At 40.9% G+C, this 25,949-nt stretch overlaps 2 protein-coding genes across 3 annotated transcripts in view; one reads left to right on the top strand and one right to left on the bottom strand.

The window, feature by feature from the left end:
- Nucleotides 1-22,331, top strand: part of LOC308086079 (uncharacterized protein) — a 26,825-nt gene extending 4,494 nt beyond the window's left edge. The window contains exons 3-15 of one of the 2 annotated variants that reach the window (XM_080429447.1): nucleotides 782-1,004; nucleotides 1,739-1,872; nucleotides 2,972-3,209; nucleotides 4,087-4,227; nucleotides 6,241-6,264; nucleotides 6,736-6,777; nucleotides 7,323-7,366; nucleotides 7,605-7,689; nucleotides 8,254-8,388; nucleotides 8,954-9,052; nucleotides 10,371-10,454; nucleotides 12,532-12,640; nucleotides 22,093-22,331. In XM_080429447.1, the coding sequence (XP_080285573.1) occupies nucleotides 782-1,004; nucleotides 1,739-1,872; nucleotides 2,972-3,209; nucleotides 4,087-4,227; nucleotides 6,241-6,264; nucleotides 6,736-6,777; nucleotides 7,323-7,366; nucleotides 7,605-7,689; nucleotides 8,254-8,388; nucleotides 8,954-9,052; nucleotides 10,371-10,454; nucleotides 12,532-12,640; nucleotides 22,093-22,139 (1,405 nt within the window). In that variant the 3' untranslated portion in view covers nucleotides 22,140-22,331. The remainder of the gene's footprint in view (nucleotides 1-781; nucleotides 1,005-1,738; nucleotides 1,873-2,971; nucleotides 3,210-4,086; nucleotides 4,228-6,240; nucleotides 6,265-6,735; nucleotides 6,778-7,322; nucleotides 7,367-7,604; nucleotides 7,690-8,253; nucleotides 8,389-8,953; nucleotides 9,053-10,370; nucleotides 10,455-12,531; nucleotides 12,641-22,092) is intronic. The other variant, XM_080429448.1, reaches the window with a different exon arrangement.
- On the bottom strand, nucleotides 13,791-25,635 carry LOC308086074 (uncharacterized protein). The gene is made up of 3 exons (XM_080429433.1): nucleotides 25,506-25,635; nucleotides 25,007-25,250; nucleotides 13,791-21,455 (listed from the first exon to the last, which is right to left on the bottom strand). Exon 3 carries the CDS (start codon nucleotides 21,444-21,446, stop codon nucleotides 15,348-15,350), a length of 6,099 nt encoding a protein of 2,032 aa, XP_080285559.1. The 5' UTR covers nucleotides 21,447-21,455; nucleotides 25,007-25,250; nucleotides 25,506-25,635; the 3' UTR covers nucleotides 13,791-15,347.
- Nucleotides 25,636-25,949: the final 314 nt, after the last annotated feature.

Genomic DNA, 25,949 nt, shown 5'->3' with positions numbered 1-25,949 from the left:
TCCAAATTACACACTTCAGTAGCATGCTGTCAAAACAGAGAGAGTTGCTGTGTGTATGGTTTATGTGCTGAGGTTGGATATGGTGTGTAACTTCATGTCTTGTCGGACAATAACATCTTAACCAAGGCCAAGTTGCTGTGTTGCTAAGTTTACCTTTCATCCACGTCACAAGCTGATAATCATTAACCTGTCGGCCTTTGATTGCAATGAAATTATGTCCTGTGTGCCATGGCGATCACTTCTGTTTATAGAACTCATCATATTGGAGCTAATCCATCCATGATTGGTGTTTGGTTAAGAAGTTACATTTCCTTTATTTTTCTTGTCAGTACAATTTGATCACAGTTGGCTTTGTAGATTTTTTGTTGGGCAGAATACTATTTGGAGGCTCAAAATTCAGACCTTTCTGTTAGCACCTATAACCACATAACCACATCAAATTATCTAAGTCACGATATGAATTTGATAAATATGAATAAATAAAAAGTATTTTCAAATGATTTTAATGCTGTGTTGGCTAGCAGGAAATGTCTTTGACTGGAGGGTAACAACAATCACTACATCATGGTTTAGTGAAATATTATTAAAACATTTAGTGAGTAAAAAAAAAAACAAGTGCACCATTTTGTCTATCTCTAAGTCTTTGGCGAAGGAAAAAGGTGATATTTAGGTCTATTAATTGGCTTTGTTCTTGGGGAAAGTAGTACGCAGCCTGGAACGGATGACATAAAAGGAAAAAGCCAAAGTAAAACAAGTTCCCCGTGTCCTCTGTCCCCTCCAGATGTGACACGGAGTTGAAGGCCAGCCACCAGCCGTCGGTGGAGGAAGACGAGGGCTTCAGCGACATGACACGTATCCAGCGTCCCCTTGAGGAGCAGGAGGACTGGCGGACCGAAAAGACAACACCTGCACCCAAAGAAAATCCGAGGCCGTCGGAGGAGAAGGAAGCTGTGGGAGGAAGCAGCCTGTCCTGCGAAGCTTCAAGAACACACCAGGATGAAAAGGTCATCCAGCAACTCCATAGTATAAATCCTGAATGAGATAACCACATTTCTACCACTGAGCTAATACAGAACACCAGTAGGTGTCCTACTCGACTCAAGGATCTAAATTTGTCAATGGAACCTGAGGTAGACCACCTCCAACCTCTGCAGATGTGCTAGTTACAATATACTCTATTATACTGATTAAATCATCATCATTTAAATAACTATTTCTTCCTTAAAACAACAACAAGTTCTGGATTTCAGCTTTAATTTCAGAAGTTAACAGAAGATTTTACTGTGAAGTTATATTTGACATTGTACTCGGGGTCAGAATTGAGCTCACGGCACACGCCATTCTTTACTGTTGATGTTGTCAGTAAATGGCTTCGTTTGGGATTTTTCAAACATAAATTAAGTTTCGAGCACTTAAGATTGAAAAATGGGACCCCCAGGGGTCCTTGAGGGGGTTCCGGGCGTCCTAAATGTGTTCATATAGCTTCAAAATCAGTTCAACCACTTTAACCCTTTTACATCGGCTGTTTGAGAACAGATGATCTACAAGCTCACAACGTGTCACAATGCGACACGTTGTGAGCTTGTAGATTGTATATATTTTTATTTATTTTTACATTTTAACAACTCAAATCCCTGGCACAAAATGTTTCCTGATGGGGTTCCACCGCAAAATACATATAATTTTTTGGGGGTTGAAGTTTGAAAACCACTACTTTAATCCTTTTGGCTTCTTCCAGATATGCGTCAATAAAAAGGAAGTGAAGATGTCGTATAGCTCCACAGTATTCATGCCACAGGACGCCAGGTCCCGGACCAATGGCCACACAGCAGACCGAACCTCCTACCAGAACCTCCTAACAATAAAACCATGGTGAGAACACAGCCTTTAAAAGAGAATAGAGTCTGCACACTGGTGATGCTGAAAAAGCTCTGCTGTATTTTTATTGCATTTTTACTGTATTTTATTTATATCAGGACATATACGCAGCAACACAGCAGAACACGGCTAACCCACATGAACCCTAGCTTCCCTATTCTGGGCATGTCACAATAGGCGAAAACCGGCGAACGGTCAACAAAAATGGCAGATCTACAAGCCCTCAACGCGTCACCACGTGATGCGTTGTGGGCTTGAAGAATGCCTATTTTCAGTGAAGAGATTTAGTATAGAGGAGAAAAAAGGAGGGGGCTTATAGACCCCTGGGAGACTCTGGTCAACGATGAGGCAGAGGCAACGATGTTTGCCTCTGGAAAAAAGTATTTCTTGATCTGAAGGGGCCTGGTGGTTAAAACCCCATTGTATTGCTCGACAACGTGACCACTGCCAATAAACAAAGGGAATTGTGCCATTGTCAGAATTTCCCATGAGTGCTTTTTACAAAAACGAAACAATTGCAACTAGTGAACTGGGAAATGAATGTGAGGGGTTTTTACGACCCAATATGACACAGTTCTAATCCAGTTTCACACTTAAGCCATTTGGTTGATGCTCTCATCCTGAGAGAACTAATACATTAGCTGTGGAAGGATGCACAGTTGCTGGCAGAAATTCAATCTGTGGCCTGTTAGAACGGGGGTTTCCAGACATTTTCAGCTCAAGATCCAAAAGAGAAATTTGGTGTCTTCCTGGCTGGGACCCAAACGTACAAAAATTATTATGAACAAACTACAATCTAAAAACAGTTTTGAGTTTGTCGATTGGTTATTTTCTCTACTTTTGAAAAATCTTGCATATTTCCGATATTTTTTTGTGTCTTACGTTTGTGGAAGGGTTTTGAAGGTTTTTGTAGGGACCATGATATTTACTTGCGACCCATAAAAGCGGGTCCGCCACCCAAAATGCGTTGCAGACCTATGTTTGGGAAACCAGGAAAAGGTCCTGGGTTGAAGCTTGTGTAGGGTTGTGTAGGCCTAATTTGGCAGGTGAAAACTAACATTCAATTTCAATATCTCCTCCTTTGCTGCTTCAGTGGGCTGGCTGAACAAAAAGTGGAGGTGTGTGGGGAGGAGGCAGAGGCTTTGTCGGAAAGCGAGAGGAGACTGCAAGAGGGCCTACGGTGTCGCATGGCGACACTGGAGCAGGGTTTGGAGGAGCTGAGGTGCAGAGTGGAAGAGGAGCAGCAGGAAATGGGAGACTCCAACCACCCATGGGAGGAGAGATGCGGTGTCAATAAGCTGGAGGAGGAGCACAATCGCATCCCAGAGGAGGTGGGTGACAGGATGAATAAAAACACTGTTGCTGCTCCTGCTGCTACTAGTACTACGACTACTATCTATAATATATTTTCTACGTATACTACAACTCTTGTTAAAAATTTAATAAAAATAGTTATTTTAAAGGGGTATTTCACTTTCAAAAACTTTGGTCATTTTATTATCTACTCAGGCCTTTGTCAGCCCCCCAGACAGTTTTTAAGTTGCTCGATTCAGTATTTATATATTTGATATTAATTTTATCAGACCCCTTCCTATACAAACCCATTGTAACTTCAAACTCCATTTTAACCATGTTAGATTCGTCAAAAACACCTGTCCTTGGTTCTGGTGACTCACCCTGCCCTCCTAATGCGTGAGGGTGCCGTGTTTTTCCGATTATTTTTTCATTAATTATTTTTTCATTTTCCAAAAAATATATTTAAAATAAATGAAAAAAGTAATTGAAAAAACACGTCCCCCTCGCATATTAGGGGGGCAGGGTGAGTCACCAGAACCAAGGACGGGTGTTTTTGATGAATCTAACATGGTTTGAAGTTACACTGGGTTTGTATAGGAAGGGGGCGTGTCTGATAAAATGAATATCAAATGTCTAAATACTGAATCGAGCAACTTAAAAACGGTCTGGGGGGCTCACAAAGGCCTGAGTAGACGATAAAATGACCAAAAGTTTTTTTGAAAGTGAAATATCCCTAAGTCTTAGATTGTACAAATGTAGCCAGTTGTACATTTGGTTACATTTGTACACTCTCAGGGGTAAATTAACACTGGCATGTTTTAGAGCCAGCTGTATCCGTGTAGTGTCTGGGGTACTGCTGTTGTTGTGAACACTGAATCTATTAGTGATGTTCCACTGTGACTCTACCCATAGGAGGACAGAGAGAGGGGGACCCCGGAGCGGAGGAGGACGCAGGAGGTGACTCAAGAGAAAAGCTCAACAACACTCAGCACTGCTGGCAATGAAGAGGAGCAATCGATAAACCCTTTTAGTCCCATGAGTCCAACATTTAAGGTAATTTTAGCTAAGAAATGTATAAAACGATCTCTTATAATGTACCTAAGAGTGCTTGCTTTACAATATGCAAGGGACATAAACATTAAATGCTAAGACACATGCATGTCTAGAAAAACAATATTAAGAACAATAGACAAATATAATGTTAAGAAAAACAGCCAGTGTGTCGGTGACACACTGCCAGATAGACCAGTCACACATGCGTAGAACCACTTCCGTTCTACTTCCTATCACAGCTGTTTGTGTACATGCAGAGTGGTTCTTTTTTTTGGGGGCTTGTTTCTAAAGTGTACTTGCTTATTTAGGCTTGCTTCCAATTTTGTATTATTATTTTAACCAGTATTTCTCAAATATTTTCATAAATGTTGTGCCATGGAGCAATTGTTAGAATGTTTAAAAAAATAATCCAAATATTCCACATTTTATTGCATGAGTATTTGAAAATGGCAGATCTACAAGCTCACAGCGCATCGCAAGCTTGTAGATCTGCTATTTTCAAATAGCCGATGCAGGCCTGGATTTAAAGTGCTCATGTGGCCTATAGTAACTTCTTTTGGGCTTATTTTCCTTGACCTGGTTGCTTATTTCTCTCACAAAATATGGCAACAATGGTTCTACGGCTCTGCACCAGAGCCGACGTGAACCATGACGTCACACGTTTTGTGGAATTCCCCTGTATTCCATGTTTACATGGAGACGCGAGGTCGGAGCGTTTTCAAAGATTTCCACTCTGGAAAGGGTTTTCACTTTGTTGCACTTTCAACCCCCGATAATTCCGTTGCCGTCTAAACGGACGGCACATCTGTTATTTTATTTTGCCGTTGTCTTCTAAACAGGGTCTAAATAATCTAAAATCCCTGTTAGCAGGCCCAAGAGACTGTGCTGTGCCTTACACCCAACTGAAGATTTTGGCCAGAGGATGGCATTAGAGGAAGGTCCATGACCAAGGGGTCATCAAAATCATACAAGTTCACCCTGCAATCGGCCTGTAGGCTCTGTGCATAACTGTAGTGCAGGTTTCCAATAGTTGGCATAGGCTACCGTATCAAACGAGCCAATCAAACGAAGCTATGGGAAAATTAACTAGAACCGGAAACATGTTGCCACGTTCTGGAAACCCCGGTACTACAGTTATGCATATTAGATTATGAGATAGCTTGTGTTCAACGTTGACCTTTTTTTTGCGCTAGAGGAAAAGTCATGGGGTCACTCAAATGGTTACGGTTCATCCTCTGGGAAACATGAATGTGTCAGCAAGCTTCACAGCAATCTGCATGTTAGATTTTGAGATGTAGTGTGTGTGTGGAAGTGGAACATTTGGCCTAAGGGTGGTGCTAGAGGAAAGGCCATGGGGTCAATACTATTGATAGGATTCATCCTCTGGGGAGCATGACAATCCTTAACAGCTCTCACACTCAGCTTTCTAAACTATAAATAAAATAATTACAATTTACAATTTAGCAGATGCTCTTAATCCAGAATGATTTACTGTAAGCAAGGTAAACACAAGGTAATACATCAAATGCATAGAGATGGTGTAGTCTAGGACATCTAGTCTAAACATTATAATATCAAAACATAAATACTATATACATTGAAACTATAGGATGCCAGGTCAACAAATGAACAGAAGTATGCAAATGGCGGTGGACTGCCTGATCGTTTGAAAACTAAAGATTGAAATCATTAGAGTGCATACCTCTGCCAAAACTATGCAAATGTCATTTCCACCTGACCTTGACCTTTGACCCTTTTGAATCAAAGGTGAATCATTTCTTTGGGTAGTGTACATTCCCACAAGGTAGCATGACCAGGGTTGACCAGCAGGATTTTGACCTTGCCAGCCTACTGTTCATTCTCACCAAGTTCTATGAAAATCTGACCACCTGCTTTTGAGTCGTTTTGCCAAAAGCTAAACAAACAAATGGTGGTGGAGGTAAAAACGAATGTAGTTCTGTCAGTCATGTTTGGATGTCTTGTCTCTTTCATGCTCCACATGCCACCCGCTAGAAACTTCTCATTCAGTTCTATCCAGTAAGTTGCACGCATGTGTCATCAGAGTTATGTTCCTGTGCTTGTACCGTGTTATGAGTGTTATGTGAGTTATGAGTTGGTAACTTTCTTTGAGTTGCCAAACTGTCTGCAGGAGTCCATTGCAAACAATGTGGTGTTGTGGATATAGTGTTGTTTTTGTAATACAGCCAACGCTCTAATCCAGAAAAAATATAGCCAGCTTTTGCTGTGCATGATGCCATTGTGTTTGCCAATAGTGTCTGCATTGCTTAAGTGAGAAGGGGGCACCCTGCTGGCGCAACAAGGTGTTGCACGTGCTACATTGGTAAAGTGCTAATCCAGGTTATAACCTGTGTCGCATGTTGTCTCTACCCTCTCTCTTCTGTCTCTGCTTCTTTGCGATTTTAATAAAGCAGAAATGTCTGAGAATAATGTCACGAAAGACATTGTTCAGTTCATGTATTTAATTCCCTGCCTTCCTGTGTTATGCAGAATGAGATGGAGGCCAGAGTCACAGCAGAGAGCACATGCACGGTGAGTGTCAACAGTTCATTTAACTCTGAGTGTACTAATGGAGGGGTCCTTTTAGTTCCATTAACAGTCTCTGAGTTACAAATGGATAATTTAACAGAAATATGCAGTGTAGCATTTTACACACACACACACACACACACACACACACACACACACACACACACACACACACACACACACAATGGACACACATGAACACTACTGCACATATCTGTGCTAGGTATTCATGGAGGTATGCTCTATAAACATGCTGTGGTCTGATTTCATATTCACATTTCAACCTTTTAACCCGTAAGAGCGGCTGGTACAATTGATACATATTTTAGAGTCGATCACCTCCAAATAATGGTAGGTGGATTAAACTTGCAGGTGGCACAATTACCACTAGGTGGAGGTAATTCCTCTTGCTGTGTTTACAGCTGTGAATAATGCTGGGGTTCAAGTGGTTAATAGAATGGCTCCCACCTCTAGACCAGTGATTCTCAATCTTTTTACTTTCAAGGACCCCCAGTTTTAATTCTATATCCAATCTTGGTTCATCTTAGATCACTGAGAGAACAGAGTGTCTGAGCCGCTCTCTGAAGAACAGGTGAGACATTCTTTTTTTTTTTTACTTTGATGTCCACTGAGAACTATTAGCTCTAGCTGTAGCAATGCTCGGATGACTTCTTGTTACCAATGCATAGAGAAAGAGAATTAATGAATGAAATGTGACTTCTGCAGTGGCTTAATGTGTCATTTGATTATCTGCTCAAACCCCAAAATCGATGGATGGAGTATAACTAATCGTATTCCTTGACCAACGATTGTTCCTGTTCTCTGTAAAGCACTGACAGTGTGAAGAAGACGCCACCTCCTTTGACTGTTGCCAAGATTGACAATAGGCTGGAGCAGTATACACATGCTGTCAAGGTAATAATACCACAACCACTGGAGACAAATGCATGACAAGGTCTAATTTAACTGCATGGATCCCATGTGGATCTCGGTCTGTATGAGGCTATTGAACACCCTTTACTGTCTGTGTGTTGGTAAAAAAAATATTGAACCCATGAAAAGTATTAAAAAGTGCTTCTGACAAAACCAGCTAACTCCAGTGGATCCTCAAACTTTCTGCTAAACCAGCTAACTCCAGCAATGGGGGGTGGAGTTAGCTGGTTTTGCTGACTCCAGGCTCCACCCCCTTTTGACCTCCAACCTCATTGTGAACTTGGAGGTCCATTCAGCTGTTCTTATCAATGATGAACAAAACCTCCTAACTCTGTTTTTGTTTTTGTTTTTTTATTTCCTGAAAAATGAAATTTTTGGAGTTAGCTGGTTCCTGCCTGACAGATATATATATCTTACATATTATCATATATCCTACATATTATCATATATCCTATCTTATATTATGATGTCATATATTACTTATAATATCTTATATGTTTTCCTATTATGACAGATTGTACGTCAACTGTATGTCTCCCTGTGCAGGTCTCGTCTGAGGATGCGGCCAAGCAGCTGTTGCCGGACCTCCCTGTTCCTACAGAGCCTGTAGCCTCCAAAAAGAACCTTTTTGAGGCTGGTGACGCCTGGAACCAACACTCCATGAAAGTCCCACTGTCAAAGGTTAACACCAAGTGCTTTCATCCACACAGTGACAGTATAACCTATATAAAGAAAGACCCTGTAGAAGTACTAAAATACATGAACTAAAACATTTAATAAAAATGTAGATTTAAGACAAAAACTAAAAAACTCTGGACTCAGTCAACTTGAAACTTGTTGTGGTTGCATTATGTAAAAGAAATACAATTAAATGTAAAAACAAGTCAGTGATGAATTTTGGCCCTGAAGCATTGAGTGATTTAAATACGACCAATATTTTATAAGAAATGCAGTATATTCTGTATGTTTCTGCAATGAATACCATATGACTTCGTGTATCAATACCTAATGAATAACCATGAGTTTATATTAGTTCAATGTCTCATCCATATTGTGACATGTTCATGAACAACACAGAATGATAACTTATTACATGTGATCATGATTTGTTCTTAGTCAACATTTAAATCGACTGCTGTACAAATTAACCCCCTTGCGCAAAGGGGCACGTCTTTTATGCCTGTAATTAAACCACACAAAGCCAGATGTTTTGACACACTGATGACGTAACAATTATTTCCCTCAGGACGTAGAAAGTATCAATGTAGGTGTGGCTGAGCTCATCAACCAATGGGTGAAAGGGGGCTCCGATGGCACCAAAAGCAGTTCTGCCTCCAAAACAGCTGTGAGTTATTGATTTTAACACCTCACTTCATTCAGTGGCTTTAATACAATGTTGTAACACTATCAAAAAGTGGTTGGATCACACAGTAATGCTCCAATACATGTAATGCCAACGTGATACAATTTCAAATAATAAACATTAATTGACACTTGACAGTTGTTACTGTATACACTCTGAGGTGTGTATTAGTATGTTTCTTTTATTTATTTTTATTCCAAAGGCTAATACATAGTCCTGAATCAGAACCCTGCTGCACTTACCTGGCGGGGCAGGTAAACTACAGGTAAATGTACAGGTTTCATCATAAAGCCTTCCTCAGCATTGGTAACACTGCACACTGCAGAAGGCTTTATGCTGAAACCTGTATGTGCACCCGGTAAAGATCTGTTAAATTCAGGGATTTACTTGCATTCTCTTAAAATACACAGCCTAACACATATGGACAAGATTAAGTAAAGTTTTACCTGTTGACACAGGAGCTCCATTGAATATTTGGTGATGTGCTTACTTCATTTCTCTGTTATGTTGCAATCTGTTCTTACTGAGATCCAATTCTGTGACATGATCAGTAACTTGTTAATTTCTTTCTTATCTCTAATCTCCTCTTGCTCAGTTTTCTGCTCAACTTTACATTTCTTGTCTATTCTTTAGCAAAGGTAACTGTTTGATTTCGTGCTTTTTTCGAAATTCACAATATTCTCATGTTGTGTCTTTTATGTCACACTATTTCATCTGTCAATGATGCTGAGATGTACGAATGTCTGCCCTCTTGTGGGGCAATTGTCAAACTTCAGTCTTACATTGGGTTGACATTTTTGTGCTGTGGCTCATTGACTGACCTTCGGTCAGGGTTTGATTGTCAGATTTTTATCTTTTCTGAAATCTGACCTGTACATTTTTACTTGCGCTATATTTTACAGCGAAGCACATTGCACTGCATTTTAATGTACAGTATATATGCCCTGTATATGATGGATAAATGGATTGATTAATACATGTCAACAGTATTTTTATCTTAGAAAAAAACTGAACAACCAGGTGCTCACAGGAGATGCAAAAAAGTTAACAATAGTTAAAAGTGTCAATGGTGCTCACTGATCAAACAGCATCTAACATGAGAAAAAACAACAGACGATCCAGGCACTCAGGAGTAAAAAAGAGGAAAAGCCTTTATTTAATAAAAGGCAACTGCCAACATGTTTCAACCTCGGAAGGTCTTCATCAGGGCAAAAAAACTACCTTCATCTGACTGACACAGCATGTAGTATGTAGTAGCCTACTTGGTTGACAACTTACAATAGTGTTTTCATTGTTGCAGGAAATAAAACCAGGTGATGTGCGGTGCAAGAAGAACCTATGGGAGAACCTTGGTGATGCAGTCTGTTCTGGAAGAGCAGGGAAGGTATGCATGCTCACACCTATAAGTGTTCATTGTTTCCATTTGTAGACGTTTATTGACCAACTAAGTTTGCACATAAAAGGAATTTGATTTGGTTGGTTAGTGTCTAGGTTCAATTACAACAACACAGCAAACTAATTCGTAGTAAGTAGTAATGGTAACCTGAAAAAAATTAACTAGCTCTAGGATATTTAATAATTCACTTGATATAATTTTATGTAGAAAGCAACCATCTTCTACACCAAAACGATATTAATTTGGCCTTGTTTGGAACTGCCATTCCTAAACTACTGTCTATTTCATGGCTTCTCAAAGTGGGTGCCGTGGCACCCTAGGGTGCCTTGACGCAAGTCCAGGGGTGCCTCAGAATACTTGATAATATTTGGAATTCATCAAAGTAACTTCAGTTTAACCACTTAGACCCTCTATACTTAGTAAAAACGGACCTCAGTTAAACTGTACTTGCTGCGTTCTTTTTCAGCCTACAGTACATCAAGTCTCTTCACCAAAAATAGCAGATCCACAAGCTCGCAACGCGTCACGTTGTGGGCTTGTAGATCGGCTATTTTTTGTGAATGTTCCCCCCCAGAATAGGAATACTGCAGTTTAAGTGCAAACGCCAAGTATACAAGTTATTTTCAGTCTGTCCTAATGGAAACAAATATTCTCTCAACAAATATTTTTCTCGTGACCTACTGTATCTTTGGGGGAAAGATTTACATATTTACGTACCGTTAATATGACAAAAAAAGTAAAGTAACAATGTAATTCAGGGGTGCCGTGGATGAAGAGGTTATTTACAGGGGTGACCTGAGCCAAAAATGTTTGAGAACCCCTGGTCTATTTCATTCCCATTTCAAAATGTTTTAAGTTTAAAGAATACTGTATGATCATCTCACAAGTGTGCCTTTTATAAAGTCTTAAGGTAGGATCCTGTGTTTATTTTACATAGACGTTTGATCCACTTGAAATAATCTCTGTTTGAACGTGCAGCAGGTATAGTTGCAGCTTGGCACATGAATAGATACATATATTTAGATCCTGTTGTTGGGCAGGACACCTACAGGTTGACCAGTAGTGGTGCCTCAAACTACTAACACAATATTATCTCCCCATGCCTTTTGCTCTCCAAAGCAGGAGAACCAAGTTTCACACTGCAGTTTAAATGTAACTTGTCAAACTTGTAGCCTATGGAAGGGCTAGTGGCAGATTTCCTGAAATTGATAAAAAAAAAATGATAATGAATTGTTATAGCAATTGAAGAAATTTGTTAATGGGCATAAAAAATAGGTGTTCATTCATTTTGACGGTTAAAGGTTGCAATTACTTGTTAGCAATTCCACAACCTATTTACACTCTATAAGCCTAGTCGGGGGCAACTAGCGTTGCCGCTTGAAACGTCATGCATGTCCATGATGGACAATCTGTTTTGATGAACAATCTGTTTTGATGAACAATCTGTTTTGACATTTGATGTGCTTGGCAGTTTTGGAGATCATAATCCCTATTTTTCAGAATTCAAAACAAATTGTTCAAAGGAATAAAAAAAAATTCAAACTTTTGGATCAAGACTTCCACTTTACATCGTCGTGACACATTTTGATGTGGGTTTTATTCATACAATGAAAAGTATTGACAAGAGCTTGTGACTAATATTAACCACATTGGAACACAGGTTTGTTTTCCATTTCCTGAAAAGCATTTTTTTTTGGACATACAAGGTTTCTGCCTGACACTAGTGGTGATATGAACTATACGGTTTAATGGCCTTGTGTTATGATTTGATGATACTGTACATTGTATTGAGTCATTGTGGACAGGGACACACACTGGACATCCTAATTAAAAACAAATTGGCACCACTTCACTGCCTCCCTCCAAGTTTCATAAAAGTCCACCTTAATTTTGACTTTGTCCTTGATTGTGACGATTGATCTTGATGCTGCAGGCAGGGTACATTAGGAAAGGTCAGCTGCATGCAAACTCAAAAGACTTTAGCGAATGTTGTCTGTAAATGGGAAACTTACCTCTGGTGTATATATGGTTAATTGTTAAAGTAATATAACATTCCTATTTTTAGGGGAGCTCCTCTGGAAAACGATACAAATTTGTGGTGACGCGCCATGGAAAATATGAGAAGGTTGCTGTTGACGATGATGGCTACACTGAATGCACAGATAATCAGCCTGGTAAGAAACCTCTCAAACGTATTAGTCTGTAGGAAATGTCCATGTCCTGTTTACTACCTGCTTACTATTGGTAAGTCTGAATTATGTTTTACTTATGTTAATACATTTATGAAATACTTAAAATATTAGTTTCCATGACTTGGGTAGATAGAGCTACAGTACTGTTTCCCATGCTTGCAAGAAATAGATGTAAATTATTGCTATAAAATATATCAAGTTTAAATAAATCGATAAAATAAATAAATATGGGGTTGCATGGTTTGGGTTGTACCAATTAAAGTTTTTGGGGTGCCAATGGTGCCGGGCGGGGCGGACCTTTGCTGCATGTCACTCCCAAAATCTTCCAAAAAAAGAGAATGGCATAGCTCATGCATGCACTCGCATATTCATTCAATCAGGGATGCAAGAAAAATAAAAAGCTAATTTATGTAACGTATTCATATATTATTATGGTGGTTCAGCCAGTGAGTGTGAGGCCTGGGGTTTGAATCTGTCCCCCGTCTTCTCACTTGTCTCTCTACTCTCTGCACTTCGGTGTCTATCTACACACTGACCTATCTGTGATAAAGCATTAAAAAAGCAAAGGTCAGAGACTTAGTGAATTTAAGTCTTTTGCTGACTATAACTTCTTAAAAGTAAAATACATTTTACAAAATAAATTAACACCTCAGTACTTGAATGCAGCAAATATGGTTGCCACACCTCAGGGGCCAAGATTTACAGAGAAGTTGGCAAGCATTGACATAATTTGTTAGTAAATAAATACAATCAGGTGGGAAATCTAATTGATCAGAACACAATGTCCCATACCGTATCAGTCTTGGGAGATACTTGGGGTATGAAAACATGTGACACTGTTGCTTTGGGAGCAGCAGTATAGATTCTGTCTGAAACTGTCTGATGGATGTCTGGCATGAGCACATATTTTTCAGTAGCGTTTCAATGAAACCCTTATACATTATTTTCAGGCCTTGTGACTATGGAAAATATCACACTATGCTACTTTAAACTTGGGAGTCACACACAGGACAAGAACCACTTTCAAATGGACTGATATGACATGTCTTGTCATAATAAGAAGTGATTACGTTGGTTTTAAAAAATCATACATAAATAATGACAGAAGTGAGACATGTGGCTTTCCGTCCAACTTTATGCAATCTTAACAATCACACGATGGTCAAGTCAGTTTTTTTAACCCAAACACAGATAATTCCGTATAAGTCATTATTGGTATCTGGGTACAATGACCACTTTAAACACCATCTCAGAAATGAACAAACAAAAGTATAAAAAAATATGCTCATAACTGCTGTAGCAGCAGAATAAATCTTAGAAGCCACGAAATAATAGAGACCACCTACTAAATTACATTCTGCTCTTCACTTTTCTCTTCACGAGTCTTTTCTTTTATCTTCAGTTCTTCGGCCATACGGTTATCAAAACTATTCCATGTCATTCAGGATTCAGGACCAGGGTGGGAAATATCTACCAGTCAATGTCTGACTGTTTGAACTTTACGTTAATGACAAATCTGCTGATCATGAGTTATTCTCTATCATCCACTTTTGACAGGTAACCAATCATTGGTGCAGTTTAGGTCCTCTTTTATTCCAAAAATCTATTCTAGTAAATTGGTCTGCTCTATAAGAAAATAAAATGGCTGGTTCCTTTTGAGAGCTTATAGTTTCCCTCCCTGGACCAGATCCCACATAACTCATAATACATTTCATCTAGACAAGACCTACGGAAACTGTCCTTTGCCCATACCATATCGCTCTGTTCTCCACTCACCATACAAATACCTTCTGTCATCTCTACATTTCTACAAATTGCCCTGTCATACAATGTCCTTCTGCCCTTATTCCAGGAATGTAAAAGCCCTATTTATCACACAGAGAGATTACAACAACAAAAAGTTACCCTTTCAGCAGTTGGCGCTAAGAGCAAGCATCATTTAGAAAAAATAGAAAAAATAAATGTAGCCTGACAAATGAAGTGATTTCAATATCACATTGAAATTAATATCTACATGCATTCAGACAAAACAATTAACAAGAGAGAAAAATCAACCCAAATATTGCAAAGATTCATGCTGACTGCACGGCTCTTGAGTACAATGATAAATACATTTCTATGAAAAAATATTTCTATGAAAAAATATTTCTATGAAAAATAATTTCTATGAAAAAATATTGAGTAAAGACCCAAAAATGTATTGTTTGTTAGGGTTGATTTTGTTTACTTTAGGGTATATGAAATAAAGTATGTGCTTGCCATTTTCTAACAAAAAATGTATAATACAGTAGCAGTGAAAGAGTCTGACAGTACTAAATTAGATGATGATCAGCTCAATCACTCATTGGTTTATTTTAAGATACTATAATATATAACTATAATAATCTTTTATTTTTGTGTGTGTGTGTGTGATTCTTACTCTGATTCTGGTGTTGGACATCCTTTGCTAATATTAAATTGACCTATTCCACTACAGACATCTGTGATACCATTATGCTTTCTTTGAGGCCAAATTCTCAGCCTCAGTCTCATTTGCTCTCAAAAAAAATCTCAATTCTCTTCTATTCCTCCTTCAAGAGATCTGTAGAGACTCATATCTCACACAGCTTCTTACAGGAGAAAAAGCAATCACATATTACCAGTAAATACTCAAGACATGCATATAGCGTCCTAGCGGCGACAAAAGAAGTCAAGCTTCTGTCCTCTTCAGTGCACCAAATCCTCTTGCCTTTCTGTTAAAGTCCTTTCGTTCATCCTCCTGAGATTTGCGATTCAGCAGCCCTCTTTCAAACACGGAGGCTATTTTAGTCAGGGGCTTCTCAGCCGCCTCCTTCAGCTTCCTTGCGTCGAAGCGGGGGCTGTACAGCAGAATTGGAAGCCGATTCACAAAGGATGGAACCTCCACCTGGTTGTCTTTCGATGCCTTCTTTTGGTCTGGATCCTTTTTGTTAGCTTTGATCTGCTGTATAATTTTCTCCTTGGTGGAGAACATCTGAAAGAGCATGGCATCCCACATCTTCATTGCTATGGGGCCGGATTTTTGCTCGTCCACCTCCAGGCCAGCAGACTGAGATGCTGGCGTCGCGTCATTAATGGCTTGCACCATGGTTCCACCGGAATCTGTCTGAGCTTTGCCCTCTTGTATTGGAAACATAGGCTCTTCTGGCTCCACCACCATGTGTTTTTTGAGTCTCGTCCATCCGCTAAGCTTGGCCTTGAGGCCTTTCGGCTTCTGCGCTGGTTTGGATTCGGAGGCCGCAACATTCTTGTCAGCAGTTGAAGATGCAGGTGATGTCGCTGACTTCATAGAGGCCGTGTCTGGGGGGGCTTCCGTCGGGGCAGCTGTAGATTTGGTCTTCAGAACGTCCTTGGCTTTTAGTCCACTTTTTGGCTGAGATGGCAGTGACATTCCTCTGTTTGTAGACGGATCTTTGACTGAGACCGAGGCCTGCGGCAAAGAGGCAGGAGTGGTAGAATCAGTCACAGCGGCTTCGGTTATGGATGCTTGCATGTCAGTATTTGTTGCTGGGTTTGCTGGGGTTACACTTTCTATAGCTGGCTCAGTAAGGCTCTGAGCGTTAATATGTGTGTTAGACTGGGCAGGATCAGGGCAAGGCTTAACGGAGTCTTTAGTTTCTATTATTGATGTCATAGAAGTTTTACTTTCAAAAGTAGCAGGGAACAGCCTCGATTCAGCCTGCATAGGGGAAGTCTGTGTTTTTACAGCATCAGAAGAAAGTATTGGATCTTTGGATTCTACTGAGGAAGGTTTTCCTTCCATAAGGAGGGGTGATGATGGGGAAGGTACAATCTGTTTCTGGGGTTGATGTACATCTAAAGCCAGACTATTAGTTGGGATTGTAGTGGTTTTAGTTAAGGATGCTTTCATGCTGGCATCTGTTTTTTGACAAGAAATGCTCTTTGCAGTTGGCACTGAGGGAGGTTTAACAGTAGTGGCTGGCATATTAGTTGGTAGAGATGTGGCGGGCGAGTTAATCAGATCTCTGTTTTTTATAACAACTGTAGAGGGTTTAGTCTCTATTACAGGATGGTTACAAGCCATAGGCTCCATATAATGTGGGAAAGGTGAGTCTCTCCTCCCAGGCACAGGTCTAACAAAGTATCTTTGTGTAGTAGGGCTTGGCAGGGCTTTAATATCTCTGATGGCTTTTCCGGGAGGACTTAAATCTCTCAAGGGATTATTCGGAGTAGGATGTGTAAGGTGCTGTGTATTTGCAGTTTGTACATTAAATATGAACGATTCTTTTGTCTCTATTACAGAGTGATTGACATGTATCATGTCAACATGATTGTTTGCCAATCCATTGGCAGAAGTTTGACCATTGACTGCAGATATAGTGATTTGACTTGGCAATGAAGTGGGTTGTGTCTGGATTCTCCAAGCGGTAGCTGGAACATAACCCGGGGCAGGGGAAGTTCTTCTGTCAGCCACAGGCTTCACAAAGTGTTTAGCTTCTAATGGATGCTTTAGTGGTGGTCTTATGTCTACAGCAGACTGGGCAAAACGGAACTGCTCATTTATGGTTGTTGTACATGGCAGTTTAGGCTCAGGTGTTCTACAGCTGCTGTGCTCGACAAGAGGGTTGACAAGTGGTTTACCCTCTGTTCTCCAGTTTGAGTAGGGTCTGGTTTGACTTTTACAGCTACCAGGGGCAGACTTTGCAGCTGATGTGAGTGGAGAACTTGGTGGTGAAACATACCTCATGATGGGGCTAGATGGCATGATAGGTTTACTGGGCTGAATCGTTTCAACGGCAGTTTTGCTGCTCATTCCTATTTGTGTGTTAAATGTTACTGAAGATGCAGTTTCAACAACAGCCTTGTTGATAAAGTGGGTGTTGGTGGGTGCAATACTGTGAAGCTGGTTGCTGCTTAAACTGTCTTTGTTATGCTGCAGTTTCTCACCGTTAGATTTAAGTTTCTCTGCACTTCCTGGCTGTCCAGGTGAGATGGTCTCTATGGCAGAGTTGCCTGTACTTGTCATTCCTATGGAAGTTTTGTCTGACAGTTTGGGTTGACTGCCAAGCATGTTCAGCAGAGGTGTGTTTTCGTTTGAAGGATTGGATCCTAATTCAACAGTTGGTTTGCTTTGAATGTTTTCTGCTATAATAGGTGTACTGGGAGGAAATCCCACCGTTTTGATTGGCAACAGACCTGCACTTCCTGTGGCATGTTTTTCTTGTAGTTCATTTTTAACCATCTCCTGGCTAACTACTTTGGTTTCATTCACAGTGTTACTGAGGGACCCAGTTGTCATGTTTGCTTGATTGGACAGTAAAGGCACTTGAGTAGGGATTTTCAATGGTATAGTTTCAGCAGTAGACTTCACGCATGTGGTAGCCTTTTTTGCAGGTTTGCTAGCAGTTAAAGGTTCTGCAGTAGGCGTTCGGGACCGGTTACTTCCTATGATGGCTTTACAGTCGTAATTGGATCCTACTTTTGGCGTACATGGCTGTATATCCCCACTGTCGGTTTTGGGCTTGAGTAGCTCAATCTCTGAAGGAAATTTGATATCTGTAATATTGGGCAATGGGGTTGCAGTAATCGGTTGTCTGAGGAGTGGGGGTTGTATGGAAGGCATGTCTGGTGAGATATAATTTGCAGCAAATGCATTTGACATGCTTGGCGTCTGAGAAGGCCTGGTGAGAAAATCTGGTCCAGGCAAATGATTGGTGGGGATTTTATTTTCTGTTGGAGGCTTTATGTGAGTTACAGTCTTTAAGGCTGGTTCTCTCTGTTGTGCAATGTCTGTGTTTTGCTTTGTTGCGACTACAGCAACCACATTGGTCGTGGAATGCTGAGCTATAAGGATAGATCTCACTGTAGAGCTTGGTGGATTAAAACATGCATCTGAGAACTGGGGTTCAACATGTGCTTTGCCTATATTAGAAGACTCGCAGAGCAAACGGTTCTCAATGTTTTTCTCATTGGCTAGAACACTAGCAACATCTACTGCCTTGATGTTTAGTGCATCCTCTAGACCAGTGCTGGGGTGCTGTCGGAGTCCTATGGCAGACATCGTATCAATGGTTGCCTTCCCTGAGAGTTTGGGATCTATTGATTTTATGGGTGGATGTTCTACTAAAGGCTTTGGGAGGTGTTTAGGCTCATTAAATGGCTTGGCAGCACCCTGAATATTTAGGACATTGTCTGCTGGAGTAAGTCCACTGGGCATTTCATAACATTGTACAAGGGGAATTGGTTTGTGAGTTGAATCAACTGGTAAGGGTTGTGGTGGGGCATTTATAATGTTAGGATTATTTTGAACAGTTTGAGGGCTAATAATTTTGGATGATTTCTCCACATTGACAGTATTCTGTATTCTTACATCTATTACCTTTGCACTATTCTGGATATCTAACTTCCCTGGGAGAGCTGGAGAGTTTAGCAGACTAGTGCTATCATTCAGGTAAGAGGGAGTTATATTTGACGATTCTGCTATCTGATATGGTGCTGCACTTTGTGTGTGTACCTCACCTGCTTTACGTATTGGTATTGGTGCCTCTGAATATGAGGCTTTTGGTGCGGATACTTCGCCTGTGGGTTGTTGCATAGTTTTCTGTGCCAAGCCATATGCAGGTTCAGGTTTTACTAGGTCCACTATAGGCATATTATTCATTTGTATTCCATTACAGCGTGCTTCAGATGTGGCCTCTTCCGACTTGATCTTCAAAAGCTCAGCAGTCTCTTCCGTCGGAGATTCAGAGTCTCTTGTGACTGAAGTTTGCGTGGTGGAATTCTCCACTGAAGACGTTTCAGGTTGATGTCCATTGAGGGGTTTGGATGTGGTCACTTGAGTGTTTGAGACAGAAGGTCCATCTAGCACAACATCAGACTGCATGTTGGTTGAAGTCTGTTCATTAACCTTGAAGCCTACAGGACTGTAACATTTTGGCGTACTCCTAAACCCACCATAGGCAACATACTCGGCAGGTGTTAGTCCATAATATGACCGCACTTTTGGTTTTGAGCCCGCTAATGACAGCTGAGATCCCAGCTGAGATCCCAGTAGTGATGATAAAGATTGCCGTGCCTCAAGCATAGGAGAGCGTGGTGGGTGACTGGGTATTAAAATAACCGGTATGAAAGGGGGATGGGAACCCATGTTTTGCATCGTAGGGGGCATTAGTGGAGTCATTTGTGAATGTACAGCGCCCTCTGAAACTGAGATGGACTGCTGTGTCATTTGTGAATGTACAGCTCCCTCTGAAACTGAGATGGACTGCTGTGTTGGTGGCAATTTGGCTTCTGTTTGTTCAAATGCAGTCATACCTTGAACTAAGTTCTCTTTGGGTGCTATTTTTACACCAACGCTTCCTGAACTTTTTCTGTTTCTGTCGTTGTAATGACTTGTTCGGTCCTGAGAAACCTTGTTGAGGATCGAGTCATTAAATCCAGTCTGTTTCAGTTCGGCAATGGGAGGCTTACTCATACTGATAGTATGCATTGGTGATTTGTATATTGGCGCTTCCTTGTTTACAGCAGCAGGCTGCAGATTTTGGGTCGAATTGAAAGCAGGACTCGCAGCAAATAAAAGTGGGTTTGGTTTTGATATTTCAATAACTGGTGTGGACCCCCGGGAGGGTGTCCAGGCGGGTGTCTTAGGTCTCCCTGAAGGGGTCTTGGACACAGGGACTTGATGTGGGGAAATGGTTTCAGATCTCAACACAGTTACAGCATTTTTTTCTCTGTGAATGGTAGATAATGATATTCCCTGGTATGACGCATTCACTCCTGTTAAGTCTTGAATTGAAGGGGGCCTGGAGAGCTCATAAAACGTGGCCTTGGATGTGTAAATCTTTGTCTGAGAAGCATCAAACCTTTTCTCTTGGACTGCATTGACAATTGACATGTCTGACCTGGCCATAACAGGGGACATCTGGCTGGCGATGGAATCGCCATCACTAGCATGCAAGCTGGTCAACGACATTTGGCTCTTGGTCTTGTCCTTAATGTCAGCGTATGTCTGCCTTTGGCTGGTTATAACGGGTTGTCTTTGAGGTACTGAAACCGATAGCAGGACAGGAACTGGAGGAAGATTGGCGGCTCGAGGAGGTGCCACGCTTGCGCCACCACTGGGGGTAGATGAGGACGGAGCCATGCCTGAACCCCCATTGGGGGCAGCTGGAGACAGCTTCAGGCTGTGAGTTGATATTTTAGGGCTGGACTGTGGCACAGGTTGTGGGACAAGAGGTGCTTTGAGTACAACAGACCCACAGGAATCTGGTGTTGTGGCTGAATTCAAAGGAGGGGGGGCTGCTACCAGCGCTGGCCCAGGTGGACGCAGCGCAGCCGATGGTGGCATCATCCATGGCATTGCCTCGTCAAATAAAAACGAGGAGCACTCATAGAGTGGAGCCACCTGGTCTTCATATAAATTGTTTGGCAGTGTGTAAGACTGCTGGGGGAAGCTTCCGGTCTGGCTGAGGGGGCTGCACCGGAGGTTAAGGAAGGGAGACGTTCGGTGGCTGTAGCAGGGAGCAAAAGGGAGACTGGAGACTGAAGCATCACCCACATAGATTGCTTCAGGCGTCATGGGCGGAGTGGGATGGTCGCTGTACTCCAGGTCTGTGCTCGCTTCGTTAACAGGGGACAAACAGGAGCGAAAGGGGATCGGTGTCTGAATGGGTCCTTTTTTCTTAGATCTCTTCTTCTTGAGCTTCTGTAGCCTGGCATTGTCTTTACCTGGTTTGGGCAGTAACGGAGGAGGGTATTGCTGGTCGAGGTCTTCCTCCAAGCCATTATCGTAGTCCTCTTCCATCAGCATCTTGAGACCCTGAAAGACAAATAGATAAATAAAATGAATACATAAATACATTCTCGACCCCGCCCTCTCATTCCTCCCCCATGTAAACCAGGTCACCAAAACTGCCTTCTTCCTCCTCAAGAACATTGCCCGTCTCCGGCCCTCTCTGTCATTCTCTGCAGCTGAAGCACTCATCCATGCTTTCATTACATCCTGCCTCGACTATTGCAACAGTATCCTCTTTGGCACCACCTCCAAAGTCCTCAATAAACTTCAATATATCCAGAACTCAGCTGCCTGCCTGCTCACCAGTACCCGTTCCAGAGACCATATTACACCAGTTGGATAATGTCAATGCACTAAATGGGACATTATCACGTTTAATCAGACTATTGATTGGTGAGATACTGATTTCCCCCTCCAGATTAAATTGGAGGGGGGCACACATGAGTAATTAATATATATTTTTTCCACCTACATTTGTTTGATATCGCACATTGCAAGATTATTCTCCAATAGTTGAAAACCTCTTTTTGTGTGTGTGTGTGTGTGTGTGTGTGTGTGTGTGTGTGTGTGTGTGTGTGTGTGTGTGTGTTGCTATGTTTACTTTCTGTACGGATCATTTAAATGATATGAAAATATTGACATGAGCTCTTTTGCTTTACAGCGGGACAGTTCCATGAAGATATTGTGAACGACACATTGGATCCTTGAAAAACTTGGATATTGGCAGAATGTCTTTATTGCTGCACACAATTTACTAGCTATAAGTGTAGAATGGTTAGTTATTTTTCTCTATATGCAAACATACTGTTAATATTCATAATCATTGCAGAATAACTCAACACATAGTGTATCTAGACTGTATGTACTATTCTGTGTAAATGTTGGACAAAAACTGTTCATTTTTAAATGTCTCATTTCCTTTTACTATAATAAATAAAGTTAATCAGAAGGATGTTTGATTTGTAATTATGATAAATAGGCCCATATAGGTAATTTCATAGTACAATGGTTGCAAATACAATTGTTTGTGTGTGTGTGTGCTTGGACTGTGTTGACTAACCCTCACAGCTGCCTATATCCTTTATTTAACTGACACTAATGGCCCTGGGAAACCTAACCATGTGGCAGCTTTAGAAAGGCTCTCATGGCTATGGACTCATTAGCAGGTTTCAAAACCTTGATCTTGGTGGGACCTTAAAGATGTTGTATAGCTTTGTGAAACACCATAGCCCAAAATAGAAAAGCATACAAGTTGTTGTTTATGGGTAGGTTACTTATGACAAACGGGATGTGAAAATTGACTTCCAGAAAGGACAACGTCTGACTTGGATATGATCCATGGAAATAAACTAATGTTTCTACATGGATGATGGGCACATGAAGTGAGATCATGTCAAAACTAATTTTAGTCATGAAAAATGAATAATTAATGTAATTAATCTACATTGAAAATGTTTTATTGGCTGTGTACATTTGAAATTAGTCCTTTAGTGTGTTTTTACAAGCTATGTATATAGCATATGAGATTAATTGTTTTCTTCTCTTAAGCTTTCTCTTCTCTCTGTGGAGACGAGGCTGTAAAAACGACAAGGTCTAATTTTAGACTAGGAGCAAACAGTTCATGACACCAAACACCTGCTTGTTGCAGTTAAGACCTGCCCCAGTCTGGGCAGTCAATCAACCTTGCTCTGTGTTGGATGCGTTAAAAATAATTGCGTCGCCCGAGTCAGGGGAAAAGCGTTGCTATGTTGCATTTACACCGGACACTTCCACACACACACACACACATGGGGGTGTCGCTCTGTTCACTTTGGGAAAGATCCCTTGTGTTGAAAACGTATGTGATTTGCGTTGCTTCAAGCATCGATATAAATATCACTCCATTCCATATTTTCGTTGACTTAACATTGAATTGTGTTGCTCGAAGAAAAACTAAAGGAAAACATCGCGCTGCGTCCAGTGTGAATGCCCCTTTAGGCAGCGGTGTAAAGTAACTAAGTAAATGTACTCAAGTACTATACTTAAGTATAATTTTGAGGTATTTTTACTTTACTGGAGTATTAACAATATTCAGTACTTTTACTTCTACTCCACTACATCTCGGAGGCAAATATTGTACTTTTACTCCACTACAATTATTTGAGAACTTTAGTTACTTTGCAATTATCAATTATTACATTATAAAACATACATTAACCACTTTAGCCCTATTTCATACATAGGCTATTTGAAAATAGACGATCTACAAGCTCACAACGAGCTTGTAGATCTGCTATTTTCAAACATTTTAGTACTTTTACTTTTGGTACTTTAATTACATTTTGATACCAATACTTTTGTACATTTACAAGTACATTGCAGTATTGATACTTTTACTTAAGTAAAATATCTGAGTACTTTTTCCGCCACTGCCTTTAGGCCTCATGGTAGGCCCCAACTATTCTGAGTGTGACAGCAGCAACTGTGACTGTAGTCATTCATACAGGCCTAGGCAGTTAATCACTTCGACTTCGAGATGCACTTTTGTTGTGAGAGGTACAAGGGAAGCATCTTACAGATACCGGTCAAAAATAAAAGTATTCAGAGTCTTTTGTCTTCAATAACAAAAATGACCTATCATCATAAATGATCTTGCACTTTATATTGTGCCTAGATCTCTCTAGAAGGACAAATTGTAGATCAGGGTCCCAAAAGGAACTGGAGCACACGGTTGTGTGCAAGACTCCAAAACAAAGGTCTTTGTCGTAACACTCAAGGACAATGTTGATCATAAAACTGCACTTGTACGACTACAGAGACTAAAGCCAGCCTCGACATATGAGAGGTCACCCTTTTATGGCACTAAGGTATCTGGGCCACTTCCACTGAAGCAGCTCAAAAGAGGAAAGGGTAAGATTAGCTTTGCAATAAATATGTGTCAATGACCTCAGCTAAGTCTAGCTACAGTTGATCAACATGGAGAACAACAAGCTGTTAATTCACATGTGAACTCACATGTGAATGCAAATATAAAGCCACGTCTAGTTAGTTCACATTCAGAGTAAGTAAGTACAAACAACAGTTCAGTGAATATTTACATGGGTATCGTAAATAAACTGAATAATCAATATGCTGCAATACTGTACAGGGGCTCATAATATAATCCTCCGTCTACAGTATCATTCATCCATCAATTCATCCATCCATCGGAAGATCTGACGAGATCTGACGTCACCTTGGAGAGTCTCAGGGGATTGTTGACGTCAACCAACTCTTGTTTTCACATTCTCAGCCAAATACACACCAGCCGCAAATAACTACAGACATTCACCAAAGAAGGTTTCTTGAAAATGTGGTTAATTAATGAATTCATCCCTCATTGCCTAAATATTGTGCGGAAATGTCCCTTGCAGCTGTAATGCACTGTCCACATGCACACTGAAATGGATCGCGCTTTAAAGATGTCAGATCATGCATGTCCTATCTAACATTCCTCTGCACATTTTGCAGAGCACTCCTCATCAGCGCCATGCCAATGGCTCCAGAACAACAGGCCGACAGGTGCCAAAACAGACAGTGAGTTTGATTGTGTTTACCTTTGTGACAGAGTGTTGATGGAGGGAGGGGAAGCTGCTTGCTGCTTGTTAATCCCAGCTCAGAGACAGTGTCACAGGGGCCGTCTCATCCTGAAGTGAACCACAGCCTGCCTTGGGGAGCGGGCACCCGGTGTCCATGACCACTCCAAAAATAAAAACCCCTGCTGCCTTCACTTCATGTTTCCACTGCGACAGCGCTCTGGAACTATGACAGGTTTACTCATGCAGGGAGTTTCCAGGTCACCTGAGAGAGAGAGAGTGCGCGCAAGAGAGAGAGAGATCTACTTCCTCTACTGAGCTGCATAATGTTAGAAGTTTGCTTTTATGCATTTATCTAAACTGCACGAATACTGTATTGTTTACAGTAGCTACTCCCTCCATCACTTTACCCTGCATTATTGCTATACAAAGGTGCAGCCTTTGCGGAAATCACCCTTACATTTAACCCAACTTAAACCTATCCTGCAATAGGCAGACAATGTTATTGTTACAACTGTACCGTCAACTAGATGCCTGACAGTTCCATAAATGCATCTTCTGATGCTCAATAAAAGAGATGTTTTTTGATTGATGATTTTTTTCTTCTTGGTGGTGGAGCCGATGTGGAGCAGTTTTTCAGCAAGCATAAAGTGCAAAGTGCAACCTCCACAACGGCAATATTTGCAGGAGACCACTCATCCAGCCCTCCCTACTACCATTGGCTAAGATGTCATCAAAGTGTGTTGCAACTAAAGGCATTACAAGTACGCATGGATAGCAGACACTGATGTAACATAATATGGACATTTGAGTGTCTTTAGCTGTACACTGTATTCTAAAACAAATTGTTCATAGCCATGTTTCACAATAGACAATGAACAGACCCAGAAATATTATTAAAGAAATATGGTTTGGATTTTAGAATATATTTTCACAAATATTTATAACTATATTCAGGGCACTC

This window comes from Gymnoscopelus braueri (assembly GCF_963280865.1).
Source record: "Gymnoscopelus braueri genome assembly, chromosome: 1".
Classification (NCBI taxonomy): Eukaryota; Metazoa; Chordata; class Actinopteri; order Myctophiformes; family Myctophidae; genus Gymnoscopelus; species Gymnoscopelus braueri.
This window is presented reverse-complemented; position numbering and strand designations above follow the sequence as displayed.

Coding starts and splice junctions, on each gene's coding strand:
- LOC308086074 (XM_080429433.1), bottom strand. CDS start 21,446: ATGCTGATGGAAGAGGACTACGATAATGGCTTGGAGGAAGACCTCGAC.